Source organism: Lipotes vexillifer, unplaced genomic scaffold, assembly GCF_000442215.2.
Source record: "Lipotes vexillifer unplaced genomic scaffold, Lipotes_vexillifer_v1.1 scaffold67, whole genome shotgun sequence".
Classification (NCBI taxonomy): domain Eukaryota; kingdom Metazoa; phylum Chordata; class Mammalia; order Artiodactyla; family Lipotidae; genus Lipotes; species Lipotes vexillifer.
Window position 1 is genome coordinate 476,399 of NW_006797638.1, and position 16,961 is coordinate 493,359.

Below are 16,961 nucleotides of genomic sequence, written 5' to 3' on the forward strand. Positions count from 1 at the left end.
TTCCTATAGATTTTATTCCATTTTTTAGAAAGTAATAAATCTAATATTTAATATTATAAATATTTAATATTTGTGGATTTGTTTATTTTGAAACAATGTGTGTGTATATATATATATATAAAACAGAGCCTCAAGAAAGTCTTAGAACATACTAGGAGCTTAACAAATGTTTGCTGGATTTTAATTTAAATCTTGCTTATTAGTTAAACCCAAATACAAACTGTTCTTTGAAAAGGCATTCAGAAGACATCGGTTGGCTTCCTCTTTCCAAGTGGGAATCATCTGTGTGGTCCAGTGAAGATCTATCACTCTCTTACCATTTATGCTAGTTTCAAGACACCTTACCATAGTGCTGGAAATGTGTTTTGAAAAAAGATAATGTTTTTGCCCATGAAACTTGAAAATTAGTAATATCCTGTGCTGACTAGGATATGGGAAATAGACACTTGTGCACTTTCAGTAGGAGTGTGAACTATTTAAAACTTTTTGGAAAAATTCATCCTGTAAGAGAAATAAAAGCACAAGTTCTTGTGCAGTGGCAAATACTGAAGCCAACTCATATGTTCATCATTAGGAAAAGAATTGAAGAAATTATGGCAATCCCAACACTGTGGAAAATCATGTACCTCAAAAAAAAAGTAGATCTATGTGTATTGATTAGGAAAGTGCCCATGATATTTTTCTTAAGTTAAATAATTGTGAAATAATAAGCGAAATGTAATACTTTGCTCAAACAAAAACTGGAAACTCAACCACAGAAAAATTAACCTCTATGTATGTGTATTTGTATAAGACATTCAAAATGTAGAAGGATATACCCTAAATTGTCAAAATTGGTAATCCCAAGGAGGTGGGGCAGTTGGATGTTTGGGGAAAGTGAAAGAAAATCATTTTACCTTTTACTCCTCTGTTGTTTGAAGCCCTGACCCAAATTCTTGGTTAAAGGAATTAAAAGAAAAGAAAGAAAAAAAGGAATTAAAAGAAAAAGACAACCAGGAGAGGTAATGTGGAAATGAAGTGGATGGGATTTGGCAACTATTTGGATGTGGGAAGAGGGAAATGCTTGTAGATTTCTAGCCTGAGTGGCTGGGGGAATGGTGCTGTCATTCATAGAAACAGGGATATCGTGAAAAAAAGTGAATTCTTTTTTATTGCTACCAGAGGAGAAATGATAAGTTTAGGTTATCAGTCAAAGTTGTGCTGCTTCTTATTTTAAATGATAATTGCTCCCATAGGAAATCTCCTCATCTTGGTCTTGAAACATTAAAAAAAAAACTGCTTTCTAGCTGTATTTCATGTAAACTATAGAATTAAAGAGCTGGAATGGTATCTACTATTTTACCTTATCCATGCATATTATTCCAAAACAAAAGTATATTTCTTTTTGAATTGGAAAAAAACTATAAGGATTTAAAATCACCTCAAACATGTGAAGAAAAGTAAGTTTTCCTGCTGTATTCAATGTGGCAGAAACTATAAAATATGACCTGTAAAATTTTTACTCTATGTTTCTCTTCTGTTGCTTTAATAATAGTTATTCCTCTTGCTAGTGCATTTATAACTCAATGCCTAGTATATTGTCGCTAAAGATATTCTATAGAGGTAGGCTTGCAAAGATTTTTAGTTCTAGAAATAGCTTGTGCACCTTTAGTCCATAGAAAGCAGCATTAGGAATTTAGCCCTACTGAGAATTTATTTCTTGCAAGTACTGTCAAAATGCTGGTTGAATTTATTTCTGTATAATTGCATCATATTTTATGTTGGGGCTAAAATAGACATGTGTAATCCATCAGTATGAGCCCCTTTGCATGGATAAATGAATCAACAAAGTCACCTGAATAAATCATTTTACTTTTCAACTCAGTTACCCATACCTTTATTCTCCATTCATCACTGATTGTGTTTTTACTTCAGACACTATTTCTTTGCTAGTCTTTCTTAGTTGAATTATGTGGGACTTGCCATGGGAAATGTTTTTCATATTTTATGTGTTATTCTGATCTGAGTTAAAACATGAATTCCTGTAACTACTGTGTCTTTATTTTGAGTCTAAATAATTTCATGAATTTCAAAACCTTCAGAGAACTGGGTGATTATGATGCTGTGTGAATTCATAAGATGATTTATTATATTGACTAATTCTTGGAGTTTGCATTTAGCTACACATGGTCCCCCGTTGGAGGAAATAAAATAGAGATAATAAATTTAATATTTTGTATATTTTTCTTGGTTTTCAGAAAATAAATACTGCTGGAACCAGTAATACAGATGTCCCCTTGGCTGTTCCCGGAATGTACCAATTGGACATTACATTAAGAAGGGGTCAGAGTTTAGCTGCCCGAGATCGAGGAGGTAAGAACATAAGAAAAATGTCACCTGGAAGCTTATTCTCTGTGTTTTTGACAAACTTTGTTTTCCTTGTGGTTGCTTAAGTTAAAAAAAAGTCAACTATAATATCAGTTTTAGAAGTTTCGGTTCAATGATGTGGCTCGAAATATCTTCTGACTCCTGTGACCGTAGAGGAAGAGGTTATGATGCAAGTTTGAAAACTCTGAATTGTCCCAACCCAGACAGCAAGGTCCCTACCAAACTGCTGACAAATTAGACTCTACATTATATATAATTAGTGACATAATCAGTTAAGTAGATGAAGCACATTTTTGAAGCCATATCAGAATTCACCTTTTCACAAACCTGAAATTCTTTTTTGCTCCATTGAATCCCCTGAAACTGCAGAATCTTGGACTAACATCTCACCAAAACTTTGGAGATTCCCAGCAAGTGATTTTCTGAGGCTTGGTTGGACCTGGCAGTAATCTCATGGTAGATTAAACAGGTCTCTGTAGTCCATGAGGAAGGAAAAGACAAGGCAAATACTCTTTAGTTCCTAGATTCCATATCACAAGGCAATCTCCTGATGAACTTACCTGGGGCACGTTAATTATTCCTTGAACCCTGGTTAGGGGCAGGACAAAAGACAGACCCTAACCATACCGTATAGCATCTTTTGCACGTTTCGAAATAACACCGCTTCGGGATGTGGAGATCTGAGGGCCTACATTCCTAAAGCAAGCTGGATTTGGGTGTAATTCCTCCCACTAAGAAGGAGAGCCCCTGAGCTTCTAACTCATTGTCAGACGACCTGCACAGTGCTCCTGGAATCACAGGAGCTTGTTTTTCTCCTCCCACTTTTTTTGACATCCATACTTAGGCAGGGAAAGGAACCAAATAAGACCATAATTCGTAATTTTTATCTCCTGTCTCTACAAAAATAAGCTAGAGAAAATGAGTAACATAACAGTGGGTTTTGTAAGATTGGAGATGATACAAATAATAGATTTAATGTTTAAGTACAAACTAGTAAATATCAGAATATTCTTAATGAATGAAGGTATGACTAGAAATGTTAGAATTTAAACACGGGGAGTTTTCAAAATTAACCATCGGGTTTAGTAGCTGAGGACAAATGTTTATGGAATTGAACTGCTGGTCTCAAAAGAAGTTACAATTAGCTTGGAGGACAAAAATAATACTATTACCATAGTATTATTTCACTGTATTTATAAAACATTTTCTAGTCTTCAGAGCAATCTTAATTACATTACATTACAACATTTGATCTAAAACAGAATTGAGCCAGGCATCAGGAGATCAAAATTTTAGTCCTAGATACGCCCTCCCAACAATATTAAATACATATGCACACAATTATTTATTGCAGAATTTTTTGTAATTATAAAATGCCCATAAATAGAAGAGGTGGTTAAATAAGCCATGGTACACCCACATGATGAAATAATACGCAACTGTAAAATAAATAAGGAAAATCTTTAGGAATTGATATGGAAAGTGTTACAGGACATATTATTAAGTGAAAAAGCAAAGTGCAAAGGGTATCAACATTATGAAATGTTTTAGGTAAGAAAGAAGGGAGTAAAACGGATTATGCATTATCTGTTCATTTCTCCAAAAAGAAATATCAGAAGTAAAATCCAGAAACGAATGAGATCGATAACATAACACATTATCGGTAAGAACAGGTGTCCAGAATGTGGGGTAGGAATGGGGTAAGAGGGGTAAGGAGGAAGTCCTATATGCATTGTTGACAAGAATGTCAACAATATACTTGTCACTATCCAAGTAAACTTTCTTGTATAGTTCTAACTCTTTAACCATGGCAATATTACAGAAAGAAATGGATGAGTGAATGGAAGGATGGATAGATAGATGGATAGATAGGTTCCTGCATCCTGTTGATATCTATAACCACACCTCAGGGGAATGGGAATAAAACAGCTACTCTAAGTGATTAAGTAAAACCATATTTGGGTTATGCAGTATAAAACTCAAGACAAAAAGAGTGATATATAAATAATGTACTTCAGAGAATGATTTTCAATTCTGAAACTACTTACTGCATATGCTAGGAATGAGCAGCTACGTAAGTATATTGTAGATAAGAAGAGTCAGATTTCTTACTGCTGGAGAAAGAGGCCAAAGACATGGAATGGGGGAAAGCTAGAATGCACCTTGTGGTGTTAGAAAGGTATCGGTATGAACTGATGGTTTCTAATATATATACAGATAGATAGCAGTTAAGATGGATAGAGGGCTTCCCTGGTGGCGCAGTGGTTGGGAGTCCGCCAGCCGGTGCAGGGGACACGGGTTCGTGCCCTGACCCGGGAGGATCCCACATGCCGCGGAGCGGCTGGGCCCGTGAGCCATGGCCGCTGAGCCTGCGCGTCCGCAGCCTGTGTTCCGCAACAGGAGAGGCCACAACAGTGAGAGGCCCGCGTACCGCAAAAAATAAAAATAAAACTAAATAATTATTACAGGCAAAAATCATCAATTGAGGCTAAAACTATATGTGCAAAATTATGATGAGAAACAGGATATTTGCATCATTTCAAAGTATTTCCCCACAAGATACATATAAATTACAAAGGGTTAAAAAAGTAACTTTACAGTAGAGAAACTTGGAAGACATCCTTTTAACCAAGTGCAAAGTTAACATCAGCAGTAATGAAACAGACAGATGTAATGACCCTGCTGATATGATGCGCTGAGAAAGGGACATCCTGTGTGACATTCTTGTCAACAGTGCATAAAGTCAGTGTCATCATGAGAAAGCATCAGACAAACTCTGGCAACAATATGATGCCAGTTAACTGAACTAAGTAGCATCTGCCCTCTAGGCAGTGCATGCACAGTCTTGTTCCACCGTTCCGTGTCTCCACAATTGTGAGTCTGGATGGCACTGTGTATGCACCACTGTCTTTCTTGTAGTAGCAATTTATTCTCTCCAGATGCCTCTGCTCAAAATAGGAATTTTTTAAAGATAAAATGAGCGGGCCGTGTTCTTAAGAAAAATGGGAGAGAAAATATTACTTTGTAGAAGTGAAGAATATCCCAAAGTGTTTAAAATGCAAACTCTAATCCAGCTTCCCTATCTGACTCACTTGCCTGGCATTTATGAAGTTTTTAGTTGGTAGATATGAGAGGAGATATATAAACAGAGGAAACAACCTGAGTTAAGTTGGGGATTGATTAAAATTTATCATAGACCCACCTGTAAATAACAGATGGTGTTAAGCATATGATTGGGTAGATAGCATTGGGTCCCTTCAGATTTGTGAACTTTATATATCTACAGATATAGATGTAGATATACAGATACATAATTTTGAGGGCCTGAATGGGGCTTATGGTTGTGGAACTGGAGAAGGAAAGGAAAATGAGAGGGACGGTTTGGAGAATGTCCAGTAGCATCTGAGATCAACTGGGTGAGGGGGGTTCAAAAACCTATTGAGATTTTAAGGCTGCTGATGACTAGGAGCCATGTGGACTTTGGAAAAAGGTGCATGTAAGCAAAAATATTTGTGTAACTATTAGAATTAGCAGAAATTACACTCTCGTCATTTATTACGTTGATACCCTCACCTACTGCCCAGCAAAACCAAAATGCCTATGCCTTCCATGTCCCATCTCACCCTTGCACAAAATAATGGAAGGGAAAACTCATTTCCACCATCCCCACCATCGCCAGAAGGTTGTTTGGACTTTGCATCTTCAGAATCTTTATATGTAATAAGCACTGAGGTGGGCTCAACAGGCAAAACTGGCCATCATTCTTCCACTTTTATAACCTGTTTTACAGAACAACCAGGTAGCTTTTTGGAATGCTACTGCCCTTTTCAAAGTTTTATTATACCTGCTTTAAGCAGTCTGATGGACTAGAAAGTACATGACTTTCTAGGGAGTCTGACCACATAATTTCAAAGCCAGTCTCAACATTTTATTAGCTGTGTGACTTTGAGTGAGCTGTGCAGTTTCTCTGCTGCAATTGTAGGGTTCCAGATTTAGCAACTAAAAAATGCACAATGCCTAGTTAAATTTGAATTTCAGATAATCCATTATCTTTTAATATAAATAAATTCATGAATCTAATCCACAGTATAATGAATATAGATAATAATATTATACTATAATTATGTAACGTGGTAAATATCACTACATTGGCAAACACATTACAGTATATAAGTACATCAAAGTAACATGCTGTACACCTTAAACTTACACAACGTTACATGTCAAATTTATTCAATAAAAAATAAATAATATAAATACATACATACCTCTCATGTGCTATTTGGAGTACTCCTATACTAAAAAATTATTTGTTGTTTATCTGAAGTTCCAATTTAACTGAGTTCCTTGTTTTATCTGGCAGCCCTTTGACAACTGTCATATGTAGTTCTCTTTTAAACTGCCATTTTTATTTTAATTGGGTTGGGCTTTTCAGGACTGTATTATCATCTGTCACGTTTTGAAAGTCATGTCTTGAGAAGATTATTTGTATTGTTAGAAAGAAAAGAGCAATCCGTGTAGATATGTCTGGTTATAGCAATTCCCTACAACTTAATTCCTTGAAATTTGTATCGTGGAGGATGTATTAATTTCCTAGGGTTGCCTTAACATATGACCACAAACCTGGAGGCTTAAAACAACAGAAATTTATTATCTCAGTTCTGGAGTCCAAGAGTCAGAAAAGTCAAGTTGTGGTAGGCAGCACTCCTTCCAAAAGCTCTTGGGAAGAATCCTTCCTCGCCTCTTCCAGCTTCCGGTGACTCCAGGAATTCCTTGGCTTGCGGCAGCATCACTCCAATCTTTGCTTCCATCTTCCCCCTCTGTGTCTCCAAGCCTCAAATCTCCTTCTTTCTCTCATAAGGACAGTAGTCATTGGATTTAGGGCCTGCCTTAAATCCAGTATGATCATCTCAAGATTCTTAAATTAATTTTATCTGCAAAAAGACTATTTCTAAATAAGGTTACATTCACAGGTACCAGAGGTTAGGACTTGTAATGTATATATACATTATATACAATGTATATATATGTACATTATATATATGATATAATGTATATCTACTATATATCATATATACTTATATGCTTCTACAGAACATATATGTTCTGTTGTGTTTTTCCTGTCCTATTTTCATAGATGAAAAAAAAATCACTCATTGACACCCAAAGATTTCCTTGCTTCATGTTAATATAACTAGAGCCATACAATTACTAAATCTTAAGAATGAACTTCTGTCTTGAGATTTTGTAAAAGACTCCAAGACTACACATTTTTCCTAGAAAGCTTTTTATACTAGTCTTAACACCTTATTTATTTTGAGGCAGAAGCAAAGGGTCTGGTGGCTTTTCTCCAAAGAGGTGCCATCCTTTACCAAATGTAAATCCAGAACTCCTTAAGACATAGAGCAAGTATTATACAAATTTTCTGAAGAAACTCTGAAGATGATGTTTCCACATATGCCATGCAGTCATATCACACATAACAAAGTTAGGTTCACTTTTAAACAAGCTATCTCTTCTGCTATTATGGTTACAAATTTGCTTTGCTTAATTATATTTAGGTTGGAAGAGGGACCAATTTTTACTTAACCTTTACCAAAAAAATACATTGCCATGAAAAGTAAAAAGGCCCAGCAAAGGCACTGTGTATAATACCTGACACTGTTCTCAGGAGTTGATAGACAAGGTCAATCAATATGTATCATATTTTCTTCAGAATCTGCATCGGCTTTGGCAATGGCGGGGTTTTTTTTTTTAAATATGATTTGATTATTTATAGATGAATTTGATTTAAAATAAGTATAATTTAATTCAGCCTCTGTTAATAAAGGATGATTTTAAGCTTAACTCATTTTAAAAGTGCATCTCTGAGTTCCATTTATTAGAGACATCGGCCTTAAATTCACTTGAAGTTAATTAGCTTTTTTCATAGTTTTCCATATTTAGATTTCTTAAAGGATATGCTCCTTCTTGGTGTAAGGATAAAGGAAATTTTATGTGTTCATGGGTTTCAGTGCATTGCGCCTATAGGGAGAAATATTCTCAGGAATTTAGTTACACATTCTCTGAAATTAGATCATATAAAGTATACAAAATTACCCTTTCCATAAATTTTGAAAGGTCAGTTGGCACAGTTGTACCAAAAATGTAAACCCATTCCTAATTGGTAAACTGTTTAATATAGTCAAACCTTTATAAGGTTATGTATGGCCATTAATTAATATTATTTTATGTAATATGAAGGCTGAGCCTTCATTCTAATTAGCACTAAATTAGTCTTCTAAATTTGGAGTTAGAAACTGAAAAGGCCTATGGGGCTTTATTAGTGCTTGTCATAAAATAAACCATTAAAAATAATAGCAACAATATTCTAAAGCAAATAACAACAATTAGATATGTCTTTTTGCTTTTACAAGGTGCTATTTCTTTTTCTGCTGATTTTGGGTTAGCAGTCTCCTTTCACGAAGTCGTCTGTCTTTGGACCAGATTAATCCTGAAAATCCTGACTTTCAAGTCTACTGGCTCAGTTGGTCAGGTATTTACTCTTGGTGGCAATCTCAGCTTACATTTGGAAACCTCAGCCATGAGTTTATTCTTAGCAGCCTCAACAATCTTCTCCACCAACTTCTGAGACTTACTTTCTAATTTTTTTTTTTTTTTTTTTTTGCGGTACGCGGGCCTCTCACTGTTGTGGCCTCTCCCGCTGTGGAGCAGAGGCTCTGGACGCGCAGGCTCAGCGGCCATGGCTCACGGGCCCAGCCGCTCTGCGGCATGTGGGATCTTCCCGGACCGGGGCCCGAACCCGTGTCCCCTGCATCGGCAGGTGGACTCTCAACCACAGTGCCACCAGGAAAGCCCCTTACTTTCTAATTTTAATGAAAGACACAATGTCTGATCTTTAGCTTACAGTGGGAACCTTTAGGCAAGCAGGAGGGGAAAAAAAGAGGCCACGCCTTGGTGGTAGACGGAATGCTTCTGGTTAATTTATTACAGAAACTAATCATACCAGAATGAAAGAGTAGAATCTCCTATTGGAAGTGATCACATAAGCATCAGGCAATAGGGTCATCAGGTGATGATTACCCTGAGGAGAAAAATATGTTAGGGACAATGAAGACATTGGCAAATCTTCAAAACCTTGCAATCAATAAATACTATAGAGCATGCACCAAAAGCATCTCCAATTGATAAAAAGTGTTTTAAAACTACAAATAAAATTGTTCCCAGAAGTAAATTTATTGACAGCCATTGCGTCATCCCTTGTGCATAAGTATGAACATGCTTCCACTCCCAGACCCCAATGGGGCCTGTAATTGCATATCAAAAAGTAATACTTTATTGATATAAAACTGACCTTGGGTAGACTGAGCTTTTCTTTTTGTTTTGAAAACTTTTCCCTGTCCCCCAAAAGAATATTCCATGCCCATTTTGACCCCCTAGATTCAAGTAAACATCAGACCCACAAGATTATCCACAAGACTATCCAAGGCCACACTTGACACCTCTTCAGGAGGATATAGGGCGGGAACCACAGTTCAGCAGCAAGACAGCCTCAGCCATCCCTTGCTGCAGCCCTTGCAGAAGCCCCTGCAGCCATCCGGGAGATATCTTCCTTAGCTACCAGGTAACACAGTGCAGATGGAAAAAGACAAGATCGGGTTGAGCAGGTGTGGGAGCCTCTACGGTATAAAAGCCTCCTTTCTCACAGGAGCTAGTATCTCTTGTCAACTATTTCATAGTTTTCAGGGACATGCCCAGTTACAAGAATCATTACATTCAGGAAGCCCAAAGATATGGCTTCCCAACAGGTGTTTCTGCTTCTCCCAGTCTAGATGAAATTTACCAACCAGGGCATCATTTTTACCTTGTGTTGCTTAACAACATAGTTAACATACTATCTATTGAGGGTTATAAGGGAAATACAGAGTTAACCAAAGGTCGTATTCTCATGAAGGAGAAGGAAATGGTTTCCTCATACTGGGGCAAGCATTGAGAACATTAAGAAAATACAGGGCATAGCAGTTGTGCCTAATTGTATCAGTCGGCCCCTCCTTGCTCAAGTGCCACAGGAAGCGTTTCAAGGTGAGGTGATTTCAAGCCTTTGGCGCTACCTAGCAGCACCAGAGTTGGTTTGGGTGTAGAATACCCTGTCAGATGTGTTAGTCCAAACTGAGGGGCTGACCTTGGAGAAGAGCAGAATCAAAGAGAATTTTCAGACAAACACACAAATGCCCAAGGATGAGAAATAGCTACAACCTTGTCTGTGTTATTAGTCAAAGTAACAACACTTTACAGCAACCATAACAAAGGAAAAACAACAAACAGTCTAGTGATTTTAGGTTGTGTAGACAAAACAGACCCTTATTATTCTTTCTGTTTGCCTATTTTTTGTAAACAAATGACCATGGTCATAAAATACACAACATCACAGAAAAAGCAGACTCTTCTGAAAGTATGTATTCAGTTTGGGCAAGGCAAAACCTTTCTTCTATGCAGAAAGCAATAAATTTTTTATTACCTTTTATTGAGAACAGTCTCAGTACTCAATGACCATTTTTCTTTCTAAGCTACCAGTTCTCTGTTATACATAAACTTCTTTTAAAAAATGATTTTATTTATAATTTTTTCATCTTAAACTTATTGGGGTATAATTTACATAGAGGAAAACTTACAGTTTGATGAGTTTGACAGAAAAATACAGTCATAACTACCATCAAAATCAAAATATAGAACATTTCTCATCGCCTTACAAAGTTCCCTCATGATCCTTTATGGCTAATTCTCTCCTTACACTCCTAGCCCCTGGCAACAACTGATTTGATATCTGTAAAAATCATTTTAAATTACCTCAATATGTATATATTTTAAATATGGGCAGATGTATATGAAATAATGATAGCTAAATTTTAGAGATGGAATATAATTAATTTTATAAAGCATGATACTTTTTTACAGCAGTAATTTTATCCTCGTAATTTGATGCTATTTATATTGCAAATATATTTACATATTGAAAGAATACATAAATAAAATCTACTCAGTGATCCCCAATGTAAACTATGGATTTTGAGTGATGATGATGTGTCAATCAATGTAGGCTCATCGGTGCAAAGTACCACTCTGGTTGGGGATGATGCTAGATGGGGAGGCTGTGCCCGTGTAGGGGGAGGGATATGTGGAACTCTACTTTCCACTCAGTTTTGCTGTGAGCCTAATACTGCTCTAAAATATAAAGTCTATTAAAAAAAAAAAAAACAAGGGCTTCCCTGGTGGCGCAGTGGTTGGGAGTCTGCCTGCCGATGCAGGGCACACGGGTTTGTGCCCTGGTCCGGGAGGATCCCACATGCTTCCGAGCGGCTAGGCCCGTGAGCCATGGCCGCTGAGCCTGCGCGTCCAGAGCCTGTGCTCCGCAACGGGAGAGGCCACAACAGTGAGAGGCCCACGTACCGCAAAAAAAACCCAAAAAAACGCTGCTCTGTGGTGATCAGGTACATTTTCTCTGTCTCTATCTTAATTTAGTTTAAGTACACAAAGTAATAGAACTACAGTTGATGTGAAAAACTTATCAGAATCCTAAAATTTTACTCAAGGAATCCGAATGAAATAGCATGCAGCACTGTCTGAAGTCTCAAGCAATCATGTTTTTAAAAATAAAGTTACTACTTATTTTAATTCAGTTTGGTTACATGCATACTTCTATTCACGCAATCTTAAATTTAGTGTAATTAATGGTCTGTTCTGTAAGACAAGCATGCAAATTTCCCAGTTTTCTGTTATAAAATCAATCTGATTGACATGAACTAAATGTTATGTTATGTATCTCTTTCTGATTTAGGCAAAGAGAACACGTTTTAGCCAAATTTAACAAAACAATTTGTTATTCAACTATTTTCTGTGATCAGGAATACTGAGTACTTAATTAACTTGAGTCAACTTGAAGAATTTTTTTATAATTACCTAATATTTCTTTACCAAGTAATACTAACTGTCTTTAACTCTTGCTTTAAAGTCTGAAGATAAAAAGTTTTTTTAAGGGTGGGCTATTAGCATTTCTTTTGTTCTTCACCTTATTTTAGCAACCAAGACACCCAATAACTAAACCTACCATTCCCTTTGGGCACTTTTTTCTTCCATTTATGTGGGAACAGGACATTTGCGACTCCTTGTTCTAAATTTATGTGCATCTATTAATCTCTAAACCAATCAAAATTTGTGCTCTATTAAATTTGAGAGACTGTACAGTTTAGATTTCCCTCTGGAGGCAGGTAAAGGCACATTGTCAAAAAGAAAATTTCTGCATTAACGTTGTTTAGGGAATAGCTCTTTTACCCCTGGGAAGAAAATTAACTTGCTCAATTGTTTGTTTTAAAAGTAGAGCTATTTATTTAGTTCATACTCTGCAAGAAAGTATCCCTTTCTTTTTCAAGTTCTTGTGACATTAGCGATCAGATTTTTTTGTTATTTTTATAGTAGACTTACTCATTTAACTTGGTGTTCTTATAATGTACACAGTCATCCTTAATTTTTTAGAAATACTCTTTAAAAAATGGGCAGATGTAGATATAGAGCAGTGATTTTGATTTTGTTAGTGATTTTGATTCTCAAAGTTGAGTCACTAGACCAGCAGCATCAGAATCACTTTGGAATTTTGGAATCTTTGGGCACCGCCGCAGGTCTACTGAATCCTAAAATCTAGGTGTACAGCCCATCCATCTGTGTTTTAAGAAACTTTCTAGGTGATAGTGAAGCATGCTTAAGTTTGAAAACCAATGATGTAAATGTCCTAAGAATCTAGCCACATGGAACTGCTCAAATACAACTCAGAGACCACAGAATTTCTCATATCTAACCATTCTCTAGAAACCTGTGAAACCATTTTGGGCTCCCCTTCCTGGAGCCCCTGATGTCTGCTAGATACTTAACTCTCTCTCCAGTCTCACTTCTCACTTCTCACTCACCATCTCACTTCTCTCGGGTCTAATGTTAGATGGCAAGATGCCATAAAACCACAGTACAGGAGCCCTTTCAAATGGCCCTTAGACTGTACAGCAAGGAGCTCTGAACATGAGCTGGAATGGCCACACTTTTGAAAAGCCTAGTAGTTTGTTGGTCATAGCTGCTCTTAAAGAGGAAGGTCAGGGAAACACAAGGAATCTAGAGTGTTCTTGTGTTGTTCCTTGATTTAGAAGCTGGCGTCTGCTTGACTTTGATGTTCCTGTGAAGCAGGCTCTGTGGTTCCTCCAAGAATTGTGGCTAGAACTGACTGAAAATTTCAGTCAATTGAATTATGAGAGTGTATCAGAAACTTATTACAAACTTTTCTGCAAGTAAAAAGGCCCCTGGTAGACCAATTTAAAGATTCACTCCTAAGAACATTTTATTGATAAGTTTTTAATAGCTATATTTATTTTATTGATGAAAAATTAGTCGATCTAAGAAAGAAATGGAAAATTTTATTCGAGCCAAATTGAGGATTGTAACCCAGGAACAGCCTCTCAAAAAGCTTCAAGAACTGTTCTGCCCATTAGAGGTCAAAGCACAGTTATATAAGTTTTTGAAACTTAGGGCTGTACCTTAAGTGACGTATCATTGACAGTCTATACAATCTAATGGTTAGTGGATTATGGGTCATCATGGCCCCTCACAAGATCTTTTTAAGGAGTTGTCTTGGTACTAAGAGGATGCTGTTCTTTGTGGTTGAGCACCTATTTCTGCCTATGGGGAGGTCTGGTCAATGTATAATGCAGATGCACAATGCATAGTAGAGGGGAGAGGAGAGGCCAAAGGGCAGAGAAAGTTTTTTAATGTTTAAATTTTTCTTGTCTTGCCATAAAATATCGATTTTATTTCACATTGTTTTCCTAAAAGCAAACAAGTTTTCTAGATCAAAGATCAGACGTTATTATTTATAGGATTTGTTCCCCATGCTCCACTCTCTCCCTTTGGGGAGATGCAAATGTCAGCTGCAAACACAAGGGGTCTGTACTGTGGGAGAAAAGCCCCCAAATTATGTGATTTGGAGTTTCTATAAGAACTGCTGCACAGCAGCCCCTCTTGAGAGAGAAAAAGGACACATCTTCCTAACATAAACATATCCTCTCTTAGGAACAGAGAAGATTCTTAGATCTTTACAACCATTTAAAATGTAAACTCATAGTTCTAAGCCTATCATATGGTCAGGCCACTCAAGATGACTATTCTCTTGCTCTCTGTACATCCCCTGCTCAACCAGTCTCTGCTTCCCCTACCCCTACACACCTGACTGACCTTCCTTCTTAATCATAGAGCTTAATGAGTAACTGCCTACCTGCTTGCCCACCACCCACCCCTCCACCCTCCCCTAGCCCCAGCTAGTGATTGTGCTAATCTTTAGGTCAGAAGGGCTCCATTATGATCATTTATCAAAGGGCCAGTGAGGGGTGTACCCCTCTGCTAGTTTCCCTGGTAACCGATGAGTCAACTTAACATCACACCCCGCCTTTAACTGGTAGCCTCCCTCTCCCCGCTACCCCACTAGCAAAGACTGTAGACGGTGTGATGCTGCTCCAGGACCTTGCTTCAGGCATGTGAGATGCCCTATGCACTAAACCACTGATGTCTCTTTCGCTCTCAAGGCTGGGCAGCTACAGGGCTTGTAGGCCTTCGGGCTGCAGCCCAACACCTATCAACCGTAGAATATAAAAAGAAAATGGTTCTGGGGAAAAGGAAACACCCTATCTTTATAGCATATAGTTCATCATTTATTATGCCCTAGTTATTTGTTTTACCTTTCTGTTAAGCATGGATGTTGTCCATTATGAATATGTGTAGATGTTTTACAATTATGGTCTAAAGTGAAATTTTCTTCATTGTTAAAGAATGACCAATTTGTCATTCACAGACATCTTTCAAATGTAGACTAATGGGTTCTTTCAAATTTTGAAAGATTACAGTTTTATAACAAAAGGTACTTAGCGACAATGACTACAAAATTGTATAATTATGCTTTTCTAAATTTTCTAGAGTTTTGAGAATACATTATCTCTTGAAAAAATTATTGAAGAACAATTCCTCATTAAATTTAGAAAAGAGTAAACAAAGCTTTGTTCTTTATTGAAGAAAAATCTGTGAGTGTAAATTATAAGAATAACCAAAATAAATTGCTTTACCAAAAAGTACGTTCAAGTTTAAAAATTCTCAGACTTCAGTCAATTTAATATCTTATTAGCAGTCTGTAATAGAAGAAAAGACCTCGTGTTGTAGGTTGGGTACTCCAGAAGCAGAACTTGAGACAGGGGTTTGTGCTTCTCTGTGGAATAATCCCAGAAAGCAGCAGTAAGGGCAAGGATGAGACAGGGAAGGAAAGAGGCCAGTACAGGATTAAGAAGAAACAGGTTATCTTGGGGACCTCTGGGATGTGGTGTGAAATGTCCCCAGCAGGTTCCAATGAGGAACCAAGAAGGTGGGCTATTTATTTAACAATTCCCACTTGCCATTTGCTAAGGCCTGCTCCCAAGGGTGTGGCACCTGTGGCCTGGTGCATGGACAGGCCAAACACCCTACTTTAACACCATAAGTCCTTGAGGAAGGGGTGGAGGTAGAATGCCTTTGGTGTTTAGGAAAACTGGGAGTGCAGACGGGAGATGGCTGGACAAAAATAGCATCTGCTAGAGCATAGGTCGGGCATCAGAGAGACCAGAAGTAAGTTGCTGAAAAACTAACCTTCATACGTAAAACGGGGATAACAACAGCATCTACCTCCTAGGCTTGTTCTCCTAGGCTTGTGATGTTGAGGGTATTTCTCATCCTTTTGTTTCTAAACCTTAAAAGCACAGAGCTTGTATTTTCTCCTAAAATATCATATTCATAGTTTCTTAATCATTTCAGAATTGCACTCTGAGATCATCAAAATACAATTATGGAAAGGAATCATTGTCAGTTTTCAAGACGGTAAGAAAAATAAAGCTAGAAAAAAGCAATTAACATCTCAGAGTATTTAAAATTGCTTGAAGTTTATTTTTACTGATTTCAGTTTCACTATTCTGATTCAGTAAGGTTGAGAAACCAAACTGTTCTTTACTGTTGTGAGTAATAGGTGTCATATAGGAAGTCAATAGTTTTTCTTTTTACTCCATCACATATACCAAGCCACTGATAGAGCGAAAGGACAGTGCACCTCAAATGGCTAATTATCACTTTTGAAATACATTAATGTAGAGTATCAGTAATAGAGAAGACTGAACAAGATTACATTTTAACTTTTCCCAAGAAAATAAATTGTCCTTAAAATTTTATTAGTAAAGACAAGAACATTTTAGATTTACTATTGCTTAATGGTACGCATACTATCACTTTACAGATCTCAAGTTTGTAGGGCACTTATGAGGCTGTTTCTTCCTATGATTTGATCTATTATTAGGTTTTGTGCTTCTGGGTGGATAGGAGGATCTAGTTTATAGCCTTGTGAAGACAAAGCATTGCATATACTACTTTGTAGGAGAAATGGTAGCAAAAGTAATATGGGAAGTCTGTGGGGAGACAGACCTAGCCATGCCAAGGAGGGCCTCAGAGTTGATAATTCTGTGATTTATCTGTGTCTTGGCCTCTAGCTGGAG

The 16,961-nt window shown here is 37.1% G+C and overlaps 1 protein-coding gene across 3 annotated transcripts in view; it reads left to right on the forward strand.

Annotated features, from left to right (window-relative positions):
- The window catches only part of MCTP1 (multiple C2 and transmembrane domain containing 1), a 539,870-nt gene that overhangs the window by 229,018 nt on the left and 293,891 nt on the right, over positions 1-16,961 (forward strand). For all 3 annotated transcript variants that reach the window (XM_007469753.1, XM_007469754.1, XM_007469755.1), the window contains one exon: positions 2,238-2,352. In XM_007469753.1, coding sequence (XP_007469815.1) covers positions 2,238-2,352 — 115 coding nt within the window. The remainder of the gene's footprint in view (positions 1-2,237; positions 2,353-16,961) is intronic.